At 40.6% G+C, this 22,130-nt stretch overlaps 2 protein-coding genes across 2 annotated transcripts; both read left to right on the top strand.

Moving 5' to 3' along the window:
• The first annotated feature begins 258 nt into the window (after positions 1–258).
• On the top strand, positions 259–7,525 carry arl6ip1 (ADP-ribosylation factor-like 6 interacting protein 1). The gene is made up of 6 exons (XM_064322764.1): positions 259–547; positions 2,050–2,183; positions 3,090–3,209; positions 4,216–4,333; positions 5,788–5,872; positions 6,551–7,525. Exons 1-6 carry the CDS (start codon positions 512–514, stop codon positions 6,667–6,669), a joined length of 612 nt encoding a protein of 203 aa, XP_064178834.1. The 5' UTR covers positions 259–511; the 3' UTR covers positions 6,670–7,525.
• A 1,531-nt stretch (positions 7,526–9,056) lies between these two features.
• Positions 9,057–13,064, top strand: LOC135248290 (small ribosomal subunit protein uS8-like). Its single transcript, XM_064322759.1, has 5 exons — positions 9,057–9,194; positions 10,198–10,335; positions 10,586–10,665; positions 10,757–10,842; positions 12,928–13,064. The coding sequence occupies exons 2-5, from the start codon at positions 10,203–10,205 to the stop codon at positions 13,019–13,021; spliced, it is 393 nt and encodes a 130-aa protein (XP_064178829.1). The 5' UTR covers positions 9,057–9,194; positions 10,198–10,202; the 3' UTR covers positions 13,022–13,064.
• Positions 13,065–22,130: the final 9,066 nt, after the last annotated feature.

Genomic DNA, 22,130 nt, shown 5'->3' with positions numbered 1-22,130 from the left:
TATGTATAGGTCTCCAATTATAATTAATGTGTCCCTCAGCGTATGAACCATCTAGCTACATGCATACCGCTTATAACTAGTTGACTTACAATTTTAGTAGCAATTTTAGTTTTTTAAATTTATTTTGCAAACGTCATATCACAATTTTGCAGAAAAAATGAAGCTATTTTTGGAGACAAACTGTAGGCCATTTGACATTGCCGTTAGCCGTTAGATTGCTCACTAGCCTAGTTTAATACGAAACTATCGTTTTCACGAAGGGAACCACGGGAATTGTAGTTTTTATGTGTCCGTCTTGAATTTCTTTTTGTTGCGTTGTTTTTCCATATACGACTACAAGTCCCACAAGTGCGCTTTAAATCTTCTGATTAAACATTTACGAATGTGGCAAGAGAAGAGAGGGAAACGAGCTTGGGCATATCCACTGATATTTCTTTCGACTGTCTTGTCGTGTTAGCTAGCTGTGAGCTTGCTAGCTAGTTAAAATAGGTCAAAGCCCGAACAAACAAGAATGGCAGACGGCGATAACAAAAGCGCAAACATGTTGGTAGGTACTTTGCGTATAATATAGTATCTGGTTCATAATGTTTAGTTAACAGCTAGCTAGCTAGCATATGCTTGTTTACAAGCTGAGTTAACGTTAGCTAATATCAGAACGTTCAGATGTGTCTTGTATCTTTAGCAAAAATCTGCTTACACTATAAGTTAGCTAAATAGCACAGGCAAACGTTCCTTTCGACGGCTTGTGATCAACATTTCTGTTTATTTCATATCCTCTGTGAGATGTCTTATCGCTTTTAACAAACCATGTGGAAAGCACACGCCTGTGTACTCACTGCCATGTGAACTTAGTAAAGCACCAATATGTGACTTTGCAAATTTTCTTAGTCCTGTCAGATGCGCTAGCTAGTGAACATGTTGTCTTGTAGTTTGATCAGGCTTTTATCGCAGGCTTTTATCGCAGAGTTGGTTGGTTTGTTTGTTTAGAATAATTAGAACTAGCTCTACTTTACCAAGTGACAGGACTGATATCTGGTTTGTGCCAGGCTTAACTATTACATTACTAACGTTACAATAACATGATTAAGTGTCTATTTGTGGATTACGATACTTGTCTCTGAAGTTTCTTGTAAGTTCACTGGTTTGTGTAACGTTACTCTTCTATTTCGTTAACTGTGGTGTAGCCTACATATTCATTAAGCTACAGTATTTAAAAAAATGTTTTCTGTGTGCACTGCTGTGTTTATACAGTCTTTGGCATGCCCGGCCCCCCTTAGAAAAAATATTGTGTAATTGACACTCGCGTTGTTAACAGAATTCGGTATTATCCGCTAACCAGTGTTGTGTGCTGCTGTCCAGCAAGCTAACGACAGTCCTTGGTTGTACTGGACTAACTGAATGGCGCGGTGTTTGGTTAACTTGGTTTTATGGACGCAGTCGCAGGAACTAGGGGTATTGCAGGTGTGGCAGACCACTCGTCCGGAAAAAGGTACAGTGGTGGAGAATAAGCAATAGCTTCCTCGGACAAAGAGGCGTCCTTTTCCAGTATAATTTGTAAGTAAGTGTGTCAATAGCGACAGTTTTCCGCTGTTATTATCGACTAGTTTTGTCTGCTAATAGCAGAAACTAACACGTGAAGTTGTGTATAATCGCTGTTCAGGACGCTATCTTTGAAGTTTCCGCATGATTTTTTTTTTCTGATTGCCTGTGCAACATTATTCTGTTGTTGGCGTTGGGACGGGTTCCTGCATTATGTACACACAGCAGTGTACATTTTTTCCCTTATTTGCGATGGACCATTATCTGTTAAAATATGCGAAAGTTGATCATAAAGAATACGGCCAATCCCTCTTCCATCAGTCTGATTTATTTATTTATTTATTTATTTATTTATTTATTTATACACACACACACACACCACCCACCTCCTCTCCCTCCTCCCTCCTCGAGGCTACATTTTTGCCATCATCCCGTTTTATATAAAGGTGTGCCAGGAGGAAAGGTTTCTGCTGATGGCTTTTATACAGACTGCTGCCTTGCTTCCCACAGGCTAGGGAGACTGCCCAACTTGAGGAGCAGCTGCAGGGATGGGGAGAGGTGATGCTGGCAGCGGACCAGGTCTTACACTGGCAGAAGCCCTGGTTTCCTGGTGCCTTGATAGGGGCAACAACCCTGCTCTTCACGTGAGTCAGCAGACCACTGCCTCGCCCGTTCTTCTCTGAGGCTTATCCAGCCACCCCCAACAAACTGGGCCAACACTCACAATCTCCTACCTCAGGGACACTGAGGTGTTAAGTCATAACATACCTCTACCGCCAAAATGGCACACTGGATAGGATATGGAAATAAAGCTGAAGGTTGGCTTTCCTCTTTGAACTCTGTTCTGATTGTTGTAAAAGTTGATTGATTGTAAGGCATATGACAACACATTTGAGTGACTGTAGAAGCACATCGTCTGCCCGTCCTTTTCACATTGGGACGAGTGATTCTGGTAAACAAGGCAGAAGCAGCACTGCTTGACAAGCTGCATCATGCACGTTGCGGCCTGCTTGGCTTCTGTGAGTACAGAGTGAACTATTAAACAGATGCTAAATAATTCCTTCGGCAAATATGTATACCTAGAAATTGTTGGTGAAATTGAGGTTGTTGTAAAAGAATACATTCTCAACCAATGTAACTGGTAGAATGATGGAATGGCCTAAGTAAATAAGGAGAGACACATTGTGCATTCTGGCCTGTACTTTTGTGATCCTGCTAAGGTGTCCCATTGCTGTCCAGACCCAGAAATCTGGCACCCATGTTCTATAATTACCTCCTTGGGAGCTTGGCTCGTCCCGTTGCCGTATTTTTAAGTGAACCAGAATAAAAACATACCTGTGTGCATGGGGTTGGAATGTTTTTATGACATTTCCAGTCTGCCATTTTAATATTTAACGCAGTTCAGTTTTGTTTTAACGCAGTTATGTTACAACACAAATTCCATAACTCCCTGATGAGGAATGGCTGTGCAAGTAACCTGCATGTGTTGATTGATGATGGGCTGTGTCCTGACTGTTTCTCAGCATTTGGACATTTCTCTCCCCTGGCAGGATGGTGTATTTCCTGGACCCGTCAGTACTCACTGGAGTTTCCTGCTGTGTGATGTTCCTTTGTCTGGCTGACTACTCGGTGCCCATCCTTGCCCCCAAAATCTTCAGCTCCAGCAAGTGGTGAGTTGTACAGTATCTGCGGACCTGAGCCGCTAGAGACCAGGCTGGTGAATAGGACAGGGCCTTTCTGTTCATTCCCCAGCCATTGACTTTGACTTTCACTAATGTCCACTTTTACCCTCGTCTTGCTCTTGTTTTTTAAAACACAGATATCGGTTTGGTTAAGTATGCAACTTTCATCTAAATGTACCAGCCATCATCTTTGACACCTTTGGGGAGCCGTGGCTCTCCGACAGTCAGTGACTGGTACGGGCTGTGGTAAATCAGTAACAGTTTCCAGGCCCCCATGTTTCCAAGTGCATGAGTCACAGCTCAGGGTCCAAGCCTTCCTTGCCAAGACAGCAGTAACCGGGCTCTTATCACTGTCAGCCCAGCGTTATCGCGCCTCGGCCTGGCTCATCAATGCCTGGCCCTCGCTGGGGCTGTTCTGCCTCACCGACTGTCACATTCCAACTGGGTTTCACAGTGACACTGGCGCAGAGGACAACTGCAGCCTTTGTTGCACGGGCACGGGTGTCCTTGATCCTTTTTTGCAAAGGTTACTTGTTATTTACATCATAAGTAGGAACTGAGCAGTTTTTTGTTCATGCTTTCAGGATGGCCATTTCTCCTTTTGGCCGCAGTAGCTTTAAATCCCAGCAGCGTTGGTCTAGGTGCAGTTGATGCTCTGTGTCCTGTGTCTGGCCCCATTATAGCTGGTCAGCAGCTGTCTGCCCCCCTAGGCCTGGATTTCATTTGCGCATGGACACACTGCTGTGGGAGGCTGGGAAACTTGCGGTGTGAACCGCTCCGTGTGATTAGCTGAGCTCATCAGCCGGGACTGTTGTGTCCACATCAGTAGTAGCGCCAGAGCTGCAATCACGGGTGTACCAGAGAAAATTGTGGGTGGGACTTCGACTGCTGTTCCTGAGGGCTGGGAGGCGCCGTGGTCTCTGGAGTGTGCTGGTGTGTCTATGTGTGTGTGTGTGCATGCGTGTGTGAGCACGGGCTGTGTGTTTCCTTGCAGGACCACTGAGCAGCAGCAGCGCTTCCATGAGATCTGTGGGAACATGGCGAAGACCCGGCGCCGAGCCGTGGGCTGGTGGAAGCGCATCTTTGCCCTCAAGGAGGAGAAACCCAAAATGGTAATTTTTATGACTGGGGACTGAACACGGTGATGTGCATTTAAATCCGTATTTAAATATTTTAGTTGAGTAATGCTGAACATAAACCAGCTTTTAGAATGGCTACTGAATGTGATAATTTAAAGCTGAATGGTAATTTCTAAATCAAAATCATGCGCATCCTGAATAACCATGATCTCATATTTAATCCTACAGTATACTAAAATGAGTGCCACAGGAACAGCAAGAACTTGATTGCAGAATGGGTAGTAATACAGCTGTTCCAGTGCAAGCATGGGGACACTGTGCTGTAGGAGATTGTCTTTAGGATGAGACGTTACACTGACTCACTGTGGTCATTAAAGATCTTGTGGCACTTATTGCATAGAGTGGCCTTCTCAGTCTGGCCATCCATCTGATCATCATTACCCCCTGGTTTTGTTGGCTCAATCATTTTCTCCCTCTCCACCTAAGCTAATGTGTGGTCAGAATTTTGGTACAAAATGGTTGCTGTCCATCACATAGGTGGGTGTAACACATTGGTGGTGGTTGAAGTGACTTTGTCCTCTTTGAGGCACTTTGAAATCTTCAAAAGTGCTATATAAATGCAGTCCATTATTATGATGATTATTACAGTGCTGAATAAATTCATACATGTTAATGAAATGAATGTGAACTGAACTGAGCATTGGCCTACAGTCTGGGAGCAATATTAACTTCGTGCTCATGTGGTTACAGATCTTAATTAGTAAATGCAACACTACCTTGCATCACTATTAAAATACATATGCTTAATGTAAGTGCAGCATCATACTACTTTAGATTGACCCAGGATTCTATGATGTGTTGACCATTAAAAGAAAACACTGCAGAGAACTAACAGGGAAGACCTTATGTGCCACACAAATTTTAATGGGAGTCATATCCGGTACACTGTAAGAGTGAAGAGACACAAAGGAGGGATTTGTGAAGTGAAAATCTGGTCTAATCAGCCTGCATCTGCCATGCCTACTAAAGGGACAAATGACTGATGATAGAGGCAGCAGCTGATAGGCATACAAATGAGCTCGGCGGCAGAAGAGGTGACGCAAATAACCCAATCTGTACAGTCAGATATACTATAGCACTATGCACCTAACTGATGTTGGCTATAGCATTCATCTAATGGGAAAATGACATAAATGGCGTGATGTTTAAATGTTGTGTTCCTGGGGCAGTAATGCTTTAAAGCCCTCTGGTGAGTCCTAATTAATTTTATGGAAGGATTCAACAAGACTCCCTTTACTCTCCCCGTATCAGCATGCAACAAAAGTGCCACTGTTCTGCATGAAAGGAACTCTGATTGCCTGTAGTGCTAGTTGTTATCGAGGCTGATGCGCAAACTGTCAGCTGACACTGTGATTTAACTCATTAATGCTCGCTGTTGTGACCTGTGACTTGATTGATTGTGTATTTGCTTTATGCTTCCCCTTTAGTACTTCATGTCTGTGATCAGCAGTCTGGTGGTGTTCGCCTGGATTGGGCAGCAAGTCCATAACCTGTTGCTGACCTACCTGATTGGTGAGTAAAGTGTTTATTGTGCACTTTGGGCCTGCTACTAGCTCGAAGCCTGTACTCAGTTTTACCACCATATAATGTAAACCACTTTTTAGATGTTGCTATTAGCATTATACTTTGTACATGTATTGTAGCAATCACAAAACTGAAGTACTTGATTTAGTAATAAATAAATGCCTTGCATGTGATTTTTTCTTGCTGTCAGCTTTCTCCATTGAACAAAGTTAATATTGTTAAAGTTTCAGCTTTATGGTTCAAAATTAATTTTGTCAGTCCAGTGTCATATACTCAACAACTTCTCTTCCCTGCAACCTTCACAGCTCATGCATATATATATTACATGCGATGAGATGGTCACAATGTAGTGCTTAAAACAGGCCAGTCAATTTGGCACAGGAAACGAGGCCAGCACCGCAGTCCAAAAATATCTGCAGCTGCTGTAACGCAGTTTTCTGACTTCAGCGTCATATTCTTTCCTTCCTCATTTTTGAAGAGATTAAGTAGGAAATCGGTTTTTGTGATCTTCAAATCAAATGGACAGAACATACTTTTATAGGTTTAATTCCAAAAACTACTGTTTGGAAAAAGTACCGAAGCGTAAGCAAGCTCTTGTGACTGCGCTTTGGTTTTGAGTACTTTCTCTCTGGGCACTTCCTGCCTGACTGACGTCTGTGTTTTCAGTGACTTTCCTCCTGCTTCTCCCTGGCCTAAACCAGCATGGCATCATCAGCAAGTATGCTGGCATGGCCAAGAGGGAGATCAACAAACTGCTCAAACAGAAGGAGAAGAAGAACGAGTGAGAGCGAGGAGAAGGCGAGAACAATCTGCATCCCCTTTAAATCCCTGCTAGAACCCGAGGACGCCGGTGCACAAGCTCCCAGGCACAGAATCTTCAGGTGTATGGGCACCACATGAATATTCACATGCAATCATTCGTCATAGTTGGGGTCCTTTTTTTCTCTCGTTCCCCTGGACATCCTGTTTTCTTAGGTAGTCACTATTTATACAGCCTCGCACATTTGCATACACACACTGAACATACTATGATCCCCTTGCTGCAGCAGCTTTAATGCGGAAGAGCACTTTTATAGCTTTCGGTACATTCCAAATGTTGAATATAGAGAGAAATCCGATTAGTAATTTATGAAGAGTAGTAAGGTATTCCTCTATACAATCCACATGCAGGCTCCATTACATCAAGAGACATGTAGATTAGCATGTGCAGATTTTCTAAAGGAATGGGTTGTGCTGTTTAGTCTTTACATTTCAGTGATGTTTGAAACTTTCCCATCAACCAGTGCTGTTTATTTTCGTTGTCTCTTCTCTTGTTAACATTACACTGGGATTGTTGGCAAAAACTGGACTGAACAAGAAAAAGACATTTTTCTCAGGCACTGTGTGTCCCATGTTGACAAGTATTACAAACCTGCTGTTCTGACAGAAAGCTGGATTCTGTTCATTTAGATCTAGATCCTACTGATGTTTCTACTCCAGCGTCTCTCCGATTGGCTCATATGGCCTCTGTAAATACCTGTCCTCTGCTCTTTCAGTGTGAATCTGTGTGTATTCCTCAGTTTTGGGTTTCCCCTGACCTCCCATTTAATTTGTTCCTTTTCTTTCATGGTTTGAATAATTAATAAAGTTGTTCTGAGAAAATGGCTGTTATTTTTGTATTTATATATAAAAAGACAACTGGAATACCAGTTACATTGACAATGTGAAGACTGGCATTGCTACCGTGTATTACAGAAAATTACATGTGTGTAATGTTTCCCATTTAAATATTTGTTTCACACACGGTCTCAGTGGAAGCATTAACTTGGCTTGCAGTGGGAGGATTATGAGGATGTGATGCTGATCCTAACGAGGGTCCTGTACAACAAACAAGTACTTGTCTTGTGTGTTTGCTGAGGACTATGTATTGCTTTCATTCTCTTTAAAAAAAAAAATATTAACCAGTCAGTCTGATTGCTCATGAATTTCACATTGACTTGGTGTATGAAAACCATGCTAGACAAAAATCGCTAACCACGAAAGTGTTTTAAAAGGCCTGTCTGCCTAAATGACCAACCAAGGGAGTCCAAAAGTAGGCTAACACCCTGTTATTCTTTACTTTAGCAAAGGATGACCAAAGTAAAGATGTTTTCGTAATAACATTCTTATGTTCAATAGTTGGGAAGTGAATTAAAAGGGTGTAGCCTTTTCAGAATAATATGGAGTGAAGGTTTTGGTCCTGTACTGCAAATGTAAGGGGTAAGTTACTGTAGCAATGTGTTTACAACTGTGTACTGCCAATGGGGAGGAGGTTGACTCTGATGTAGCAAATAACTATACTGTAACTAATGCTAAAGTTTAATCTCGATTACTTTGTATATTTGGTAATCATTCCCACCTATCGGCCAGTTATGGTATTGTACAGTATACTACTATGCGATGGTTTCGTAAAATATCTTTATGAATATCTTTGGACCACATCAGCTCCGGTAGGAAATGGCGAACTCTCATTGGGTCCATGTCACTTTTGACTAGTGTGAGCACAGACGTTATGGCATTATGTCAGTTTATAAAATATATTGGAAGGAAAGTATGAATTATGAAGGTTTTGGATGCAACTTGATAAAATGTGCGTTGAATTTTTATTTTTGCCATGTAAATAAAGAAAATTGTTAAATAAAACAAATAGAAATGTTATCTCACACTGACACCTAGTGTATGAACACCGTAACACTTTTGTTCCGGTCCTTCAATGTTTTAACAATACATTAGCATGTATTTAATATTCAGCCTAATTTAGATTGTGGAATTAAATCCACTTCCTATATTATAAGTCGCGCTTACTAAGAGCGCCTTAATAATGAATGTAATGTTGTATGAATAGTGTAAAGTGCATGGGATTTCTAATATGCGGTTTCAATGTATATAAAATTGTTTTAATTGGCGCCAAGTTACGGACGTTATATGTGCTCTAATTTGCTCTATCACTGCTCATATAAATCCGCATGAAAAAATATAACATTCGCATACTGACTATAAAAACCAGAAAATTTGTTGCACTTAATAATGCGCTCTCTTTCCATATTTGGACATGATATATACTATGTAGTTAGGAACCCTATACAACGGCTTTGCTCTGCAAAAGGTTAAGAAATGTAAAATTATTAGGAAAAAAGAGAAATGTTTTAGAAATATTGCATTAGGGAGTCAGTCGTTCTCAGAGCGCTTTACAAACCGTCTACTGTCGTGAGAACTGCGCATGGGAATAACATTTCCCCAAAATGCATCGCGAGGTGAAGCTCCTTCCTCTTTCCGCCATATTGCAGAACTGGTAAGGCTGATGAATATAGTTGTTTTTATTAATCCTGTTGAAATCAAAGCCATCTGAGCCTTAACCAGACTGCATGTCCCTAAAGTTGAACACTGAACAACAGAGACACTTAATGGTGAAATCATCATTTGACGGGATGGACTCTTTAATGTTATTATGTCCCGAAATGTGTGGTCTCTCTAGCCTCTGTATCGACTTCAGTTAGCAATATGTTAAACTCGTGGCTTGGTTTCAGTCACCGGTGCAGAAGCATTTTTCTTTAAAGTTCCAAAATAATACGTTTTTAGGAAAATTTCGGTTTTAGTCATTCCAGTTTTAGCGCTGTGGCTACTCTGAAATATTGGAAAAGTGGTGTGATAGGTAGTTGTTTGTGTAGCTAACTTTACCAACGAGTAACGTTATTCATCTAACGCGTTACATTATATCATTGAGATCCAAGTGTTTGTTCCTAATGAATTGATCTTCCCAGTGTATCCCGACAAAGGTGTGTTGTTAAGTTAGGGTCATTGCTCGCTATGTAGTCAACAGTACTAAGGTAGCTAGACAGTGGCATGCCTGGGACTTTACCTTTTCAAAGTTAACTCAGGTAGCCACTAGCATCTATCTGTTCATAGAAACTTGGTCAACGATACGTATTATTAAAGCATTATCGACATTGTTGAAACTGTCGTTATTACTCAATGCACCATCAGTTGAATATTGTAGAAGTGTGAGATTGTGTTACAGGGCAATTTTTGAAATATTACCCCGTGTCTTTCTTGGTTGTACTGCTGTGTGTTGTACTACAGCATCTCAGGCCCTTCATTCCGTCTTTTGTAACAGCAAACGTTTTTGATTTGAATGCAATGATTTGCTCGACCCATTATGTGCTCAGGAAATAATGTGGCTCATACATGATTTATTGAACTTTCAATGAAAAGCCCAAGTTGTTTTCAGGGGCTACTTTAAAATTGAAGATGTTTAAAAGGTGGTACACTGACGTCTTGCTGTTGAAACCTTCCAGGCATCATGGTTCGCATGAACGTTCTCGCCGATGCACTCAAAAGCATCAACAATGCGGAGAAACGTGGGAAACGCCAGGTGCTGATCCGGCCGTGCTCCAAAGTCATTGTGCGCTTCCTTACCGTCATGATGAAGCACGGTGAGTGGAGTTGTAGCCATGTATCATGGAACTGCATGGCAGCATAGTCTGTACCGAATGTACTTTGCTCATGTCTTTATCACATACTTCCTTTTAACTCACCTTTCTTTTATTTCTCATGAATTCCAAATAAAAATTCATAAGCAATGATTTTCTCCTGTAGCATTATCATTATGTGCACTGATGTGTCCTTGTTTCTCTCTGTCAGTTAACTGTGTTGATGCATTATGGATTTTCTCCGTTTCTCCAGGCTACATTGGCGAGTTCGAGATTATCGACGATCACAGAGCTGGAAAAATAGTTGTTAATCTCACAGGCAGGCTGAACAAGGTAATCTTTCGGTGTTATGCACCGTGGTCAACATATGCATTACCTCAAGGCTTAATTTACCTGACCAGCATCTTCTGTCATCTTTTGGCAGTGTGGTGTCATCAGCCCCCGATTCGACCTGCAGCTTAAGGATTTGGAGAAGTGGCAGAACAACCTCTTGCCTTCTCGACAGTTCGGGTGAGCGTTTGCGGTGTGATTATTGCCTCTTGAGTGTTTGTAGTGACAGTTTAAAATAATGCACAATAAGGACTCTGGCTTATCCGGATGAGTCTTCATTTTAAACCTGCCCACATACAGTCCCTGCATGTTGTTGTTTATTTTATTTTATGTTCACTGTTATGCACCACCAGACCAAAACAAATTCCTTGTACGTGAAAACCTACTTGGCAATAAACCTGATTCTGATTCTGATTCTAAATAATTGTTTAGAAGTGTCTTGTCAGAAACTGGGCTGTGTTGAAGTTTCAAGTGCGAATGCATGTCATTGACAACCGCACATAGTAATTAAAAATCATCTGAATGTCCTCCTTAATTCGTTCTTAAAATCTGGAATGGGTGAATTGATCAGAAAAAATGCAGTTGTTACCCTTCAACTTGCATCAGGCAAAGCATCCTTTACTCGTGCATGGGCTGTGTGCACATTTGCCTATGGATGGTGAATTCATGTATCAAAACATTAGCATTTTTGTTATCAGGAAACTTCAGTTGTTTTAGTCAGAATGATGCCAGCGTCTGCTTTTCTTATGCTGCCCGTCAGAGTTAATTTGAGAATACAGCCTGTGAAATGTTTTTGGAACTTTTTGGCATTTTGCCTGCTGAGGAACCAAAAGGAAAAATTCTATGCTTGGTACACAGGACATTCCGTTTTATGATAAAAAGGGGTACAATAAAAGTGAAGGTGTTTTTATAATGTGGATTGGAGAATTAAACTTAATTGGGGTTATATTATTCATATTACTACCCCAGAGGCAACTCTTATTCTGAGTGCAGGAAGTATACATGGCTTGTGGTGTGGTTGCAGAGGAGTTGGACAGGCAACTTGTACAATTGAGTTTCAGTTTTATTTTTATGAAAAGCTTCAATTTAAATGACAGTGACTATGAATATATGCTGATTATGAAAATGATTATAGCACACTGATTATTAAAACGGACACCAGTGCTTTTTTGGGATTATTTATTGTTTTTTTCTGTCTTGGTTCAGTAGGATGCTCATGTGGTGCTCCTCTGAAGTTTCCCTTTCCCTCCCTCTTTACTGGCTCCTCTCTCCCTCATGTATTAGCTGCACTGGGACTACTGATACGCAGGAGAAACGCAAATGAATGTCCTTGCATTGAACCGCTCCTCCGCTCTCTAATAATAGCACCAGGGCGGAATAGAATACAATTGATTTTAAATTGAGAACGAGCAGAATCTCAAATTATTTATTAGATGTATTGCACAGCACTTATCAATGACATGCTAACCTAATGTTTTCTGCTGCTTCAAATAGCGTAGATGCATTGCTTGCCATGTACCTTTCTGTATAATTAGTTTGGTAGCTATTACTGTACCATTAAATCAGACTCAAAGCTAGGGAATTTGAATATGGAAATGTGTAAATATACTTTATTATGGGTTTCCTGTAACAACAGTTGCTAAAAATGAAATGTCGCGTGTCGTGCTGGTTTCTGTTTGCTTTGTTATTTGTGTGTTAACACCCATCTTTTGCCTGTAATTTACTGTGATGGTTTATGACGTTGTATTTTTTATTTTCCACAATCACACTTTCCTTCATATTTCAGTAGAAAACTGATCTGTGTGAAAGCATAACTTTATAATGGTCTGGTGGGATCAGGATGAGGATCTTTTCCAATTACAAGATTTCTGCATCTCTGCTCAAAACAAACAACCCGTAGGAGATAACAATGAATTGTGAATAAATTATCTACAAATGAAGAATCATGAGGGAAGAAACATTTTGAGGGAAAAGATTGAGTTTATTAACCCTGCGAAGGAATCAATGATTGGTATGTGTAGCTGAGGAGTTAACATTGTTAGCATTGCAGCTCTGCTTTGGATTGTAGAGCTGCAATGCTTTTTAAATTAATCGTTTTGAATTCTTGATTGAATTATGTTTTTGTGAGGGTTTTTTTTCTTAATGGAATCCTGAGGTTGTTTGTGACTCTGGGTCTTTTTAAACTGGGCAGACTGGTACAATGTGATTGTAAAGATGAGGCTGTGTCGTTGTACTCATGCTTGGCCTGTGTGTCTGTTTCTGCAGGTACATTGTGATGACCACCTCAGCTGGCATCATGGACCATGAAGAAGCCAGACGGAAACACACAGGAGGCAAAATCCTTGGATTCTTTTTCTAAATGTGTACAGTCTTGCAAATAAAACAAATTCCAGTGGACCGTTTCTTGGGTAATACGTTATGTTCTTTCCCCCGTAAGAGCTGGCTCTTCAATCCAAACAACCTAAAACCATGATTATGCCTTTGTGTGGTACCCATATTTGTGTTAATGACGCACGTAATGGTGGTCCTCTAACAAACTCTCAACATTAACTTGTGCCTCAACACTACTTGAATTCTCAGTTTACAGGTAGACGGTCAGTGAACACTAAATGGGATTTCTTTGTTTATAAGGGTGTTCGGGATATTTTACAACCTTGTTGGCTTCACTTGATGTCAAATTAAGATGCTGGAGAAAAGGTGTGCATTTCAGTGCATTTTGTTCACATTTAAAGCACCAATTAATACTCCGGATTAACAGAGAATGCACTGGATGATATCACATGACACAATCAAAAGAACTAACATGTTTTCCTTGCTGTAAGTGCAACATGATGCAGTTTCTATTCCATACATTTTCATGGACAGTTACCTGAGTCTAATGCAATGTAATTAGATAAGTAATACAGTCATTCCAGAAGCAGGGGGCATGCATTGTACTCTGCATCAAATATCTTCAGGGCTGCTTTATTGTCTTGGTGCCTAGGAAAAGTAAATGCAAATTCAGATGCATTAAATATGCAGAATCTTTCAAGTCAATTTGATGTCACTAAGTTGGACAGGAAATGCTTTGTGTAGTAGTTTGCTTTGAAAGTAGGCATTGGGTTCAGTGGCCAAAAACAACTCTGCTGAGCTAGCAAGACTATTAATTCAGCATATCTCGCCAGGTCCCCTCGCCCCCTTTAGAATCTAAAAATAAACTTTATACTTGCCTTAATTTCTTAGTCTACAAAGATGCATGAAGTCTTGCTTCCATTGAACGCACGTTGGAAAATGCAACTTTCCACACAAAATAACATGAGATTTTCAAGGTGCAAAAATTGAACTGCCATAACGTAAATCCTAATTTCAGTCGTAGAATATGTTCATTGAATTAAGACTAACCAATTTCTATGAAATAAAAAAATCTACAATAATTACGCTGAGAAAATTGCTACAAACCTTCCAAGAATTTCTTTTCAAATGATGTGTGTATGTAGAAAAATTGAACAACTTTGGATTTATTACTGTAGAAGTGGAAAGATGTTGTAGTGCCTGCTGGTAATTAGGGCAGTGTAAATGTGACGGGTAAAATGAATAGAAATGAACTCAGTGGGGCCTCATTATCAGGTCAGAATTTGGGGGCTCTTCTACCCTGTGTTAAATTGGATAACATTTTTTTTTGCAATTGGTGTGCAGGACATGTAGCAGAGAGGTTTAATTTTGCTGGTCATGTGCAGTGATCCATTGCTGTAGTTCCTGGCTTGGTGCTGTGGTATGATGAGCGGGTTAGAGTACCTACTGGATGAAGTGTTTGGATCTGATAGCATGAATATGCGGTTACAAGTGCTGGCCACCAAATGGGGATAATGAGTACTTAAAATTTAATTTTCACTCTTAAAATATAAATATCAAAGCAATTGCCTTTGCCCCAAGCTCTGTAATAATTGCATGCTGTGATAAGCTAGGTAACAGTTTATACTGGGTGAATGTGATTTAATTGAAATTGCAGTTGCAAACCCACACACATTTAATCAGAAATAATGACAAAACAACAGCATTCTATAATTAAGCTCTTTCCAGGGATAAGGTTGGGGAGGCTATTTGATGGGCCATGGGGGGATTGTGAATTTCATGTACATTAACTTTGCTCGCTGAATGCTGTGCTCTGCCAGAGAATCTGGTATATGCATGCCTGTCACGGCAGGAAGTCTAGAAGGCAGAGAGGAAGTAGACCGTGGGAAGGGCCTGTCACCAATCACTCCCTCCGAGACATGCTTAGTTAAAACTGATTCAAGACCCTCAAACCCTTCGCCTTTTCTGTCAGAACAGATGGTGCATGACTGCACAAGGCAATTACCTCATTCAATGTTTAGGTAATCATTTAAAATTTAATTAGGAATTTGCACATTTTTGTCCTTACTGTCGTGTAGGTTGAAATCTCTTGGTGCTGTGATTCTTGGTTGATCTCTGGCTGTTCCACCATAACACTGGAATATGTTATGAGGAAATGCTTGTAAATGTGTATTCAACTGAAAGTTTTCTCAGGTTTTGAACCTTGAACTGCATTAGTTGGCAGCCAACTATTTTCTTGGGTTTTATTTGGAACTTGAACCTTAGATGGCCTTTCAGCTCAGATATTTCCCCTTCCATTTAACTGTAGTGAGCAAACACATCATTTTCTTCCTGCTAGATGTGTTTCTTTTGCCCAGGGATTTTCCCTTACACCCTACCCCCTTCTGTGTACCAGTCTGCTAGCAGCTCTCTCAGGGTGTTGATTGCTGTTAACTGCCACCGGGGGATGCGTTTCCTGGAGATGGAAGGATGAGGTAAAGGATGTGCAGAAGCCTGGTGAGCTCTACTGTAAGAAAAGGCATCCGTTGTCCTTTTTCTTGCTTAGCACCTGTTAGCCTTTACAAATAAGGGTGACTTCACAGAAGGTGGCAAGGTTGATATACTGTATGTGCCTTGTTCTTTACTCTAGGCCAGTCAGACCTCCAACTCCAGCCAAAGGAAAATGTGCAATTTTTGCCAAGGAGACTGAAAAATCAAATGAACACCAAATGATACAATACTGAAGAATTTTAAACTGCTAGAACGTTTCTGTTAAGAATGACAAGGTTGTGCTGTCATTGTTACTGAGAACTGGGATTGCAAAGTTAAAATAATTACATGCACAATCCAACTATCACCCAAGAATTGCAGCGTTGAAAGCATCCCTCTTGTTAATATGTAGAGATTGCAGTCTATGACAAATAAATTCAGTTTTAATTAAAGTGGCAATTGTCTGCCTCCTCCCAGCCTTTTACTCAGTGTAGTTCTCAGCTGTAAGGAATAGGACTCCCCAAGGACACGAGCGTAACCAGCATAACAGGATGTTGGTAGGCACAATTTAGGAGGCAATCCTCATGAAGATAACTGGCATGGTGTTTTATAACCACTTATCCACAATGTATGTTGAAGTGCCATTTCTGGTTCATCTAAATATTTATATTAGATATAAATCCAGGCATCGTTCCCCATTACGTACCTTTCACCTGTCCAGTGACATAGAGAATAGCTCTTTCTGTCCTAAGGTCAAGTTTTCCGTCCTCATTGATCAAACAAGCAAACCTGATTTAATATTCTATAGATAAATCCCTGACATTGTGAGGCCCAGATTAATTGAGTGAAATTTAAATACATTCTGATTTTTGTTAAAATGCACAAGTAAGTGAATGCTCCCAGCTTGTAACCTGGGTACCCTGGTGTGCTGTCTCAGTTAGATTTACATGCTCTTTGTTACATTTACTCCTGAGCCCGCATGTAGCTTTGGGAGAGCAATTATAATGGAAGGTTCCCTGGGTCACATGACCTTGGTAGAGGCAGATAAAAAGTTCTGAGGCTTTTTAGTTTGACTCAAGTTGGTTTGCACTTAGTTCACACTTATCAGTTCAAGCTATGCACAGCCATAATAGTGTTGATGCTCAACCAAGTTTAAGGGAATAATCTTAATGATGTGTGGTTCCAGGCAATATTAAGGAGGCTCTGCTCTTTTGACACGTTGCCTGAACTAATACCAAACTGACTGGTTCCGGAGGCTTCCATGTCACAGGAAGGAACGATGGCATGCACTCCTGGTTGCATTTGAGGCTCATCTCAAATGCTTACCTGATGTATGTATGTGACAACCTTGGCCTATTAACTTTTTACTGGCTTGAATTAGATTTTTGGTGTGTTAACATGGAGGAGGAGGATCAGCCATTGAGATTGACATCTTTTACCTGGAACCTGGCCAGATATCATAAATTAATAGTAACCTCCCACCCTCTTCCTTTCTTCCCTGAATTAGATGATAGTATTAATTCCAGAAAAAAACACACAATTTATTTTGCATCTCTCAGTGGTACACAAAATGTAGTGATTATAAGATCACTGTGCTTGGGACTTTTAAATTGGGACTTTTTAATGATACAGTGAAATTCTATCTTTAGGCTAATTCTGTCATAACTGCTAAATAATGGAGTGGAATCGTGACATAGCACTAGGACAGTTACAGCCATTCCAGGGACATTATGAGCAAGCATCACGTGCTACCTGATTTATCCTCATGGGATTGATCTTCGTGAATAACTGTATTCTGTAATGCTTTCTTATATGCAGTGATCATGTTACTCCAATTACATGGAGCATGAAAAAGATCTGAATTCATACTTAGGCCATTTCAATTATTAATCTCTCTCATACAAGCTTTTGCCTATTCCTGTATCACCAGCACTGGATGCAATCACTCAATTTTCCCTACTATTTAGTAATGGACATATAATAGCATATGTCCATTACTACCTCCCCTGTGCAATCTTGTAATATAACACCTCCCTCATTTCTACACCTTTGGGTCCATCACATCTGTGACCTCCTTGATGTATCATAACTGCACTTATTCCAATATGATTGTCACCATTTTGCTTTTTTGTCTGGTTTTCACTTCCATATAGGACAGCCCAGCTCAGGCTCTCTGGCTGTGTTTGTCATTTTCAGTACGCTTGACACAGTTTCCATCATTTGAAATGCAGCCTTCGATAATGCTGTCCTTCATCTCATATATCTCTGCTTATTGTAGACATAATAGCAAAAGTGGACACAGAAGGCCTTGCGGTTATGGGAGTATGTACCAACTGAACTACATGAAACTTAGTTTGTTTAAGATGTGTCTACAATAATGTGACATTCTATTGAGTAAAAAAAGTTTGCTTGTTAATTCATGATGTAAAATGACTGATAGGTTTTAAAAGAAAATAAAGCAGGCTTTAGCTTACAAAAGCCAGAGGCTTATTGCATCTTATCGACCACTTAGGGTTTATTGCCAGTATGTACATCTGCCAAGAGAAAGCAGAGCGGGTCTATATTTTCTGTATTCACACACTACTGTTTTACCCCAGGGCTTCCCTGGTAGTTTATAATGAACTTCATGTGCAAAGACCGCAGAAATGCATTACTCCAGTACAGTATGTAGGGTAAGTGCTCTGAGACTTGCTGTCTCCCATATTGATTCACAACACTAAGCACATTGGTATTTGTGTAGAAACCACATGGTCGTTGCTGCGGTTAACTTGGCCGACGTCCCTGTGTGTCACTGCATGCGCTCCGTGAGAGATGGGCTGTGGTCCTTCCTGCGGCTCTGTGTTGTCCGTCTGTCCCTGCACTCGACGACGCCGAGCAGCACCAGAGAAATAAAGCCAGCAACGAAGGTAGGGTGGAGCTCCCGTCCATCGGAGATAGGTTAGGGGCACAGTTACATAGCGTATGTCACGGGGGAAAAGCTGTTTTCCAAATTTGTTTGCTGTGCCAGGAAGAGAAGCTACTGTTATCTAAATTAATAACATTGATTAAACATTAAATTGGATAGCTGCACCTGGCCTCTGTTTTACCTCTTTCTTTCTGTCTCTCTTCCCCCTCCCTTAGCAATGAGGGCAGCCTGTGACCTTACGGTCAGAATGCTGCATGTGACTCTGGTGGGCTGGCGTGCGTGTGTTTGGGCAAGGCACTCAAAATCAGCCGCTCCAGTAACAATTCACCAAATCAATGGTATATCAAGCCTGGTATATTGGCAAGTATTGGCATATGAGTGTCATGAGAAATGACAAGCATGAATGCACAAGGAAACAGTGGACATTTCCACTCTGTAGCAGCAGGGGGCGTGTAAGCTTTGCTTTCATTTGCAATCTGAGCATTGCAAATGGACGGCAGTCCCCACTGTGTGTCTTTGGGCATCCTCTTCCGTACCCGACAACTGGTACCTTACCTGATCAAAATTTACTCTCCCAATAGCTGTTCACTCTTTGATATGCGGTTATTATCCTGCTGGATCTGAACACAGAGAACACAATGGGCTGTGTGGGCTCGTGGTAAAACAGGCTGTAGATTTGATTAATTCACCCTCTGTCATTAAAAAGGTTTGATGAGAAACAGTGTGGGAAAAGGTGCAGCAGTGTGGCAGTTAATAATTATCAAAATGACAGTTTATTACTGAAGTAATGATAACCCCATTAAGGTAACACCGTGATATTCTCTATCTACTAAGTGCAGTCACAGGTACAAAAACACATGCACGCACAGACGCATACATATAAACACTCACATTGCTAAAGAATGCCCGAGTTAATGTACAACAAGAGCATAATCATGTATTCTTCCATTTTATGAATCGGTACACCTTTGAGAATTTAGAAGAGGAATGTGTAAATGTTCCTGTCTATCCGTTCGACAGGGCTCCGTGGAAAGGCATTTATTTCCAAAACACGAACGTTCTCCCCTTCCTCTGTCATTGGAGCAGAATATATTACACAAAGAAAGGCCATTTACCATAACTGTTTAAAAAGGCACAGCGGTTCAGTAGCACCCCTGAACACATATTATTACTGCAGGGCAGGAATCACGGTGACAGATCCTGGTACCGTCTGAAAGCTCTTGACTTGCAATACAACAAAATAGCATGCTCCATTATATCCTGCCATTCATCTGACCTCGGGGCTTCGTATAATAACTTTTATATTGTGTATTAAAAATATGACATCAGTTTGATTTTTGCAGCTGAAGACAGTAATCAGATCCCGTCCATTACTGCTGCTGGCTAAGCAGTTGTTTGATGGCTTTTGTGCTCAGGGCTGTTGGCTGTGCCATGTGCGCCAGGACTGGAAGTGGCATCCGTGTGGAGTGGAGGGGCATTGCTGGGGCTCCCGGCACTGCAGCATCTGAGCCCTGCGATTGGAGGGGTCAGGAATGCTGATGGAGAGAGAATGGGGGCAGCAGAGCGAGGAGGGTGGGGTGGTGGGCTGGGTTATTTTGCTACTGCTGTTGGCATGTTCGTGATGCTGAGCTCCTCGATGATTCAGAGGAGGGGCCAAGCCGTTCCGACTCCTCTTCATTGTCAGGAGAAGCAAGCCATATGGTCATAATTCATGTTTGGGATGGGGAGGCATTGCTGGAAACAATGTAGTAGTCATTTATCAAACTAAACTCTTTGGATTTCAGTCCTAAAAGGAAATATGCAGGCTTTTTATCACTGTAATTAAAGTACATTTAAAATTGAAATATGGAGCCTAAAACGCTGAAAATTTGCATCTGTGAATTATAGTAATCATTTGCCAATTATATCCAAAGCACAACTCCGGAATTTAAACCAAAAAATTAGGCTATGCACTTCTTTGAAAAGACTTTTTCTTGTAGTTGTATTATTAATAATCTAGGAAGTAATTAGAGAAGAAGGATATGGTTAAAGGGATGGTTAAAAAAGTACAGTAAATTTAAATATAGACTTTAAAAATGTTCCTCTGTTATTTGTTTCTACCTGACAGGACAACAGATAGCAGATAAATGCGTGTGCAGGTACCTGTTGTTGAAGTGAGGATTAAGTAAATTATGTTTATTCTCTGAATCCAGCAGTTTCCAGAGTGAATGGCCTTGTTTACATGTTCAGAACTTTGAATACTGAACAAAACCGGTATTGCATGCTAGAACCCCTCACTTAACCAATATATGAAATATATTTTATGTGATTTCATTGATAATTGAACAATTTTATCAATTAAATTGCAGAATTTGTTATTAGGTCAGTCAACAGTAAACTGGTGGAATTAACCGACAAGTCTAAACAAACCCTCTGTCAAGTAATATGTTTAAATAATTTAATTAAATAAGCAGTCAATTAGAATAATTAATTGAAATCATCATACATTCGTTATTGTATGCAGGCTTACTACTTCTAAATTACAGAACAGAAGATGTTAAGACATTAATTTGAAAATACCAGAAAAGATAGACTAATAAGCCGGACCTTGGGAAAGTATTACCCTCTTCCAGTTTCAGCACCACAGGAACAAATGAAATGAGCTGAAAACACTCCACCAAAAAAAAAAAAACTTCTTCTCCAAGGCTCCAAAACCAGCTGCAACACGACTTAACTTTTTCCTGTGGCCATGTTAAATACCTTACCCAGCATGGCTTGCCCTGATTGGGCGATGTCAAATTGAGGTGTCGAAAGGGGGGAGGTTAGGCTCATTTATGACAAGGACCTAAATGTGACCTTATGTTGTCGAAAGCAGCATTACACTATTATCAAAACATTCATGAATTTACTCCCTTTCTAACCAGACCAAACATGAATGTTAGCTGGTATTTCAGTTTAGCTATTGTATCCCTAAAAGCATTGAAGTTTACTTCTGCATCTAATCTACACATAAAGATTTCCAATCAATGATTTCCATTAAATGTCACAGATTGCATAAAAATAAAAAATCCGAAGTAACCATACCTTCGTTCGTTCTTCTGCCATGGTGGGCCTCAGGCCTCGCAAATATATTTGCTTTCTGATTTGTCTCTTACGCGACAAACTCTGCAGGAGGTGGGACCCATAGTTTATCTGCCTAGATTACAGCATCAGAGTGGTGTAAAGGATGTTTCCTTTTATGTTTGTGGAGAGGAGGGTAGGCAGCATAAATACCTGAACACATGTATTTTAAAATAGCTCTTATTATTAATGGTAGGCAAATGCTATTTCCTGTTAACTGGAAGAAAAGACTCCAGTGGGCCAGTCACCATGAACACTAGACCCAAAAAATTGGGAAAAGGCAGAAGTACATACTTTTAGACCAGCAGATTATAGTTGCTGTTTCACTATCAGGGGAACTGGTTTCTCTCTAGCAGCATTGAGTTCTTCCCGCAGTTGTGGTGCAATTTTACAACGGTTTCTTTTTCTAGACACCACAAGACATTTATCATCTGCCTCTTGATCTTCCTGGTCTTCTCCTCTTAACTTTTCTGCCAATCAGCTGGACCCTTCTGAGTGCGTACTGAACACTGCACCTGGAAATATTTGCTATTTCTTGCAGGAAATAACCTTGCCATATGTTTACTTGGCCTCGCACAACTAAGCCTGATGTCTTCTTTGCCATATTTCTTGGAACTTTAGTAGCTATTTTACTTACACTACAGTCCATTGGTATTAGGCTACC

The sequence above is a fragment of the Anguilla rostrata genome, chromosome 2 (assembly GCF_018555375.3).
Source record: "Anguilla rostrata isolate EN2019 chromosome 2, ASM1855537v3, whole genome shotgun sequence".
Classification (NCBI taxonomy): Eukaryota; Metazoa; Chordata; class Actinopteri; order Anguilliformes; family Anguillidae; genus Anguilla; species Anguilla rostrata.
The sequence above is the reverse complement of the archived record's forward strand: the minus strand, read 5'-3'. Positions and strand labels throughout refer to the sequence as shown.

Bases quoted from the DNA above. Each gene is read 5' to 3' on its own strand.
- arl6ip1 (XM_064322764.1), top strand. From the start codon at position 512: ATGGCAGACGGCGATAACAAAAGCGCAAACATGTTG. The intron at 548-2,049 runs GTAGGTACTTTG...TGCTTCCCACAG, and splicing joins ACAAAAGCGCAAACATGTTG to GCTAGGGAGACTGCCCAACT. The intron at 2,184-3,089 runs GTGAGTCAGCAG...CTCCCCTGGCAG, and splicing joins GCAACAACCCTGCTCTTCAC to GATGGTGTATTTCCTGGACC.
- LOC135248290 (XM_064322759.1), top strand. From the start codon at position 10,203: ATGGTTCGCATGAACGTTCTCGCCGATGCACTCAAAAGCATCAACAAT. The intron at 10,336-10,585 runs GTGAGTGGAGTT...CCGTTTCTCCAG, and splicing joins TACCGTCATGATGAAGCACG to GCTACATTGGCGAGTTCGAG. The intron at 10,843-12,927 runs GTGAGCGTTTGC...CTGTTTCTGCAG, and splicing joins TTGCCTTCTCGACAGTTCGG to GTACATTGTGATGACCACCT.